The 5,354-nt window shown below is 34.4% G+C and overlaps 1 protein-coding gene across 2 annotated transcripts; it reads left to right on the top strand.

The window, feature by feature from the left end:
- On the top strand, positions 1-4,398 carry LOC106069697 (golgin subfamily A member 6-like protein 25). Of its 2 annotated transcripts, XM_056009370.1 has the most exons (5): positions 1-127; positions 243-314; positions 1,453-1,529; positions 2,501-2,598; positions 3,694-4,398. In XM_056009370.1, the coding sequence occupies exons 2-5, from the start codon at positions 311-313 to the stop codon at positions 4,145-4,147; spliced, it is 633 nt and encodes a 210-aa protein (XP_055865345.1). In that variant the 5' UTR covers positions 1-127; positions 243-310; the 3' UTR covers positions 4,148-4,398. The 2 variants fall into 2 exon arrangements, with proteins under 2 accessions (XP_055865345.1, XP_055865346.1); XM_056009371.1 differs by lacking the exon at positions 1-127 and having other exon boundaries at positions 165-314.
- The last annotated feature ends 956 nt before the right edge of the window (positions 4,399-5,354 follow it).

Genomic DNA, 5,354 nt, shown 5'->3' on the forward strand with positions numbered 1-5,354 from the left:
AAGACGTTAAATGATATGATATTACCCCTTAATGGCGTTAGCACGCAAGATCAAGGATTCATATGTGTTCAGATTTATCGGGAACAACTCTATTGTACCATTATCACGATAATCGAAGAGAGATTAGGTAAAAATCTTATTCTGATTTTATTTTATGATTAAATTTATTGTCATTTTTAATCAAAATTTGAGGCCGATATATGGTAGGCAAGAAAAAAAAATCTTTCGATTTATGTTGACAGACAAAAAAGAATAGCTCGCCTATATATCGGAGGAAAGAGGTGAAAAAAAGAATAAAGTACTTTCAATAATGAGTAAGTATTTATTGTTATATATATATATAACAAGGTTTGAGAAAAAAGGTTTATACTATTTCATGTTATCTTATAAATTAAAGACATTATTTCGATTTTTTATTTGTTTTGTAAATACTTTGTATTGTTTATTTTTAATATAATCAATATATAATAATTATTTTAACTTCATTTTTAACCATTTTGCCATTATGACCTATTATAAATAATTAGAATGTAATAATAAAAACACGAATAATGTATCTTGACATATCATACTGATGGCCGTCCAAAAAAAAAACTACCACCTTAGCAACTTTTCGGCCATAATAGTCTAATTTATTGTAAGGAGTTAGCTCTTCATAACTTCTGATAATTACTCCAAGCATATTCAAACTTTCCTTTTTACCGGGATGGTAAAAGTCTACCCATTAAAGCTGTTACGGTAATGAGTTTGTATGAAAACACAAGCTCTGATCATGTTTTTTTTTTTCATTATACAGTGGTAGAATCTCTATAAGACATTTGAGGCACTTATTGTCTCGTAGTCAAATGACAATATGTATCGACCGTTTTTCTCCTTTCCTCTGTGACTTTTGCAATGATTGACCTCTATTAGCTTGACATATACACAGTTATTGGTTATTTTGTTTTTTAAAAGAACTCAGCTTTTAGGGCATTTAGGCTTTCATCCTTGAATTTTTTAAGCTCCTAGGCTCCATTGTTTTTTATCTATTATGTTAGTTTGTAAGATGCTAAACAAGCAAACTATATAAAAAAAATGTTTTAAAACAAAGCTGAAATGGGTTTTTTTTTTTTTTTTTTTTTTTTATGAATAAAGGGAGAGCACTGTGTAACAGCTACTATAAATCTCAAAATTGTACGTTTACCTCCCCTTTTTCTATAAATAAATATTTATTAATTTCCACTAATTGATTCAGTAATTAATTTTTTCTTGTGTTATTATCAAAATTTTAACTTGATCGAGAATGAGAAGGGTAATGTAGTGTAATGAATCCATGGACAAACGAGTTGATGTAAGTTTTGTAAAAAAAAAAAAAAAAAAGTAAGCAAAATAGACTGTGCTTGTATGGCTGTCTTACTGTAATCTGGAATCTCCTTTCTCTGCTATGGTGTGTTCTATTCTGATTGTTTGCAGGTACAAGAAACAAGTCTGGCGAAGACTGTCTAGGAAACACTGTCATCAATCCATCACGACAACCCACGTATACACCGGTATGTTTACTGCCATCCATCTTAAGCTCAAGTCTTAGACTAATGTGGTGCTATCTTTGTTCATGTGTGTGTGTTTGTTGTAACCGTTGTTGACTTGTTGCACCAAACTGCTAATAGACAACTAAACCGAAGTAGGTGTAATATATCTTAACTAATAAAATATAGTTCGTCCATCGTTGTTCGATGATGACCACTTTGTCATCCAGGTGCTGAGAGCTTTGCACTGGGGTTTTATGCCACCTCATGTGGCTGGTGAGACCTATGTGAGCCTGGAATGTTCGGGCAGGTTATTCTAGCTGGAGCTAGTGTCATTGGCCTTGCTTTTCTTCTCTGGCGTTTTTCTTCTGCCAGCGTTGTTCTCTTTTCCTCAGCAACATGTGCGCCAGTTTTCACAGCGCGACGCCATGATGCTCTGTCATGTGCCTCTGTCTTCCATGTGCCTGGGTCTGTGCTGAACGCCTTCAGAGAAGCTTTGAGGGTGTCCCTTGAAACGCTTTTTTTTTACCACCTTGCGAGCGCTTTCCTTTGCTTATTTGGCCACACAAGAGTCGTTTAGGGACTCTGTGGTCTTCCATTCTGCAGACGTGTCCTGCCCATCGCAGCTGGGACTGCATGAGGATTATGTGGCTGCTTTGCAGGCCCACTCTTCGAAGGACTTCAGTATCTGTGGAAGTGGTTCAGTTTCTTTGCATGTTTTCTGTTGATAGAATTGGAATACTAATAAGGTCCGAAAATAATTTATACAATATATTCAATTATTTATTATTATTTTTATGTAATACTTTGTTTTAATTTAAAATCCTTCATATTGATTTAATTGAAACAAACAGGAAGCACATGGTTTAATAATACTTATTGTCAGCAAATATCTTGTTAATATAATCTAATATAATATCTAATAATCGTACTACAAGCTTATATAATATATATATATTTAGTAATACAATTATTAGACCTTTTATTTCCAATAGGACACTCAAAGCCTGGCAGACAGTTTTGACCAATGGTATGATAAAGTTAAAAATAACTTTGAGGGCCCTGAATCTGATCTTTGTAAAACTCTATTGACGTAAGTAGCTTTTGGCCTAACTGTTGAATGAACGGTTGACTCTTGATAGTCCGACATCAATGGCTGTATTGTAGTAGAATATGTGCTCTGGACTATCGTTCAGACATCTCAATTGTCCCTTGCCCACTTTTATCCCACAATGTTTTGAGGGAGGTTTGAACCAGGAAGTAAATTATCTTCAACTTTGATTGAACATCCGAAGCATGTAAAACATTTTACGAACAACAAACATTTTACAGTTATCGTTCATCCGACACCACTCCTGTCATATATTCGTCGCGTCTATAAAGAGTCAACTGTACTGACAATTATTAGGTTCTGTGATAGGATTTTATTTGCTTGGAGTAAGTCACGGTTGTTCTGGAATGTAGTCTGAAAAGATAAAAACTCGGCACAAGTGTTGACCCCAAGGAGGGTAAGGCTCACTAATTTACTATGATAACGTATAATACAAAATAAGGTTTTTACACGTAATTATTCTGAATGATTTTTTTCAATCCAGAAAAAAAGTAAACTACGCAATATTTTCATTCATTCATAGCATTGCTTACTATTATTACAAAGCTTATATCAACTCTGTCTGTCTGTCTGTCTGTCTGGTAAAATGCGTGAACATATTTTTTCTCCTATTTCTTATTCTCGGATCAAGTTGAAACTTTGCACAATTATTGATTTAGCCTGACAAGACATACATCAATAAAAAAAACAACTAGTTAATTAAATATTAGTGATTAATTATTTTGTTTGGTATTGAAACAAGGGGAATAAACGCTACTGTATTAGAGATGTGTATGTGTAAGTGGACTTTATCTCTTTATTAAGTTATGATAAGTTTTTTCTCCCACTTCTTATCCTCGCTTCAAGTTGAAATTTTGCTTAACTATTTACAGTTGATGACAATACACGAATCAATCCAAAATGAACTAATTATTTAATCAATTAGTACTAATTCATTAATTTTTGTTTTATATTACAGAATGGGAGTTGAACCCTGACATTTTCAGATAAATGGCAGTAATTAGCGGTTCCTTCCCTATAATAAGCTTTGTTTTTTTTTTTAAGTATTTTTTTCTTGTTCTTGTTTTTTCTCAACAGTGTGATAACCAATAAGTTTGCTTCGTCCGCCACTTGCCGACACAACACACCTACAATGGTTTCCATAAATGAAACGGATATTATGAATGAAAGGCAAAAAGCCTTCAGAAAAAAACTTCAGGATTTAGACGCTGACTACAGTTACCAACTGAAGGAGAAAGAGCTCGAGAATCAAAACCTGCTAAAACGCCTCCAGAAACAAGAAGAGACAATGGTAGAGCTACAGAACAAGCTGAAGCGGCAAGACGAGGTACAGAAGAGACATTCTGAATATGATGACCTCAAAATACGACTTTGTGAAGAAAAGATAGAAGACTTGGAAGAAGAGTTGAAACAGAAGGACGATGTGTACGAAACTAAGATAGCGTCGCTAGAGAAGCGTTTAGAGCTCAAAATAACAATACAAGATAATAAGAAAAAAAGAAGACGACGTAAGCCAAAGAACTGGAAATAATTCTTTGAACTTTTTTTTTTTACAATGGAGGCGCGGTGGCTGAGTGGTAAAGCGCTTGGCTACCGAACCGAGGTTCCGGCTTCGAATCCTAGTGAAGACTGTGATTTTTAATTTCGGGATCTCTGGGCGCCTCTGCGTCGACACAGCTCTAATGGGTACCTGGCATTAGTAGGGGAAAAGTAAAGGCGGTTGGTCGTTGTGCTGGCAGATGTGACGAAACATTTAATAAAGAAATGACATTTTTTGATAACAAGGAGTCCATTTCTTTGCCTTAAAAAAATAATTTCGAAATCAGCTTTTTATTTTTTTTTTAAATGTTTGATAAAAAATTGTGCACTTTCAGCACCGTAGATTCTAATTTCTAAATACTTTCTTTTGTGAAAAAAAATAGTATTGATATGTGGGAAGTATAAGGTAGCTACCACATGACTGCTTTCAGCCTTCCACCAATATCATTGAACAAAGAGGAAGTCTACACTGGACTGTTTCAACGTTTCCTTACAGTTAAATGCCATACGTTAATTGTTAACTACTTAGTGTAATTGGGCTGAAGACTGTGTGTTGTGATCTCGCTATTGGGATCGTGTGTCTGAGCTCTGCCTATTACGTTGAGCTTAACATTTAGTACGTGACAAAACATTGCTATTATACATATACATGAGTCCAATTTCAGCAGACAAGATCATGTTTTTTAATTGAAAATAGTACGAGGTAAAATACTGCATCTTTAAGCGTCCAGTTACAAATCACTGGTTAGATATGAAATGACATAAAAGTTATCTTCTTATCTTATATAATACAGACGTTACTTCAAAAAAGAAGATGATTATTATGAACATAATCAAACGTAATGAAATACAATGACACTCGCATCTCAGTGGTTAGAAAATGTTAAGTCCTCTAGAAAAGTAGAAGAGGTGTACGTACAGTTACTATATTTAATTACATCCGCATCACAGCGGGTAAAAAAAAGCAACTCTAATACGTGTGTACGGCTCTAAGTACCAAAGAAAACTACTGATTTAAATTCATTCTCACTTCCTCTTTCTATTCAGACGTTTTCTCATGTTTCACCTTCTTGACCCAAGTTGAACAAAAAACACTCAGTGTCAAATGAGGCTATGACACTTAGGATCAACGCATATAATAAGGCCAATGCAAGATCGCGAGCTTCTGACACAGCTAGAAGTCGACAGGATCGAGATAA

The sequence above is a fragment of the Biomphalaria glabrata genome, chromosome 14 (genome assembly GCF_947242115.1).
Source record: "Biomphalaria glabrata chromosome 14, xgBioGlab47.1, whole genome shotgun sequence".
Classification (NCBI taxonomy): Eukaryota; Metazoa; Mollusca; class Gastropoda; family Planorbidae; genus Biomphalaria; species Biomphalaria glabrata.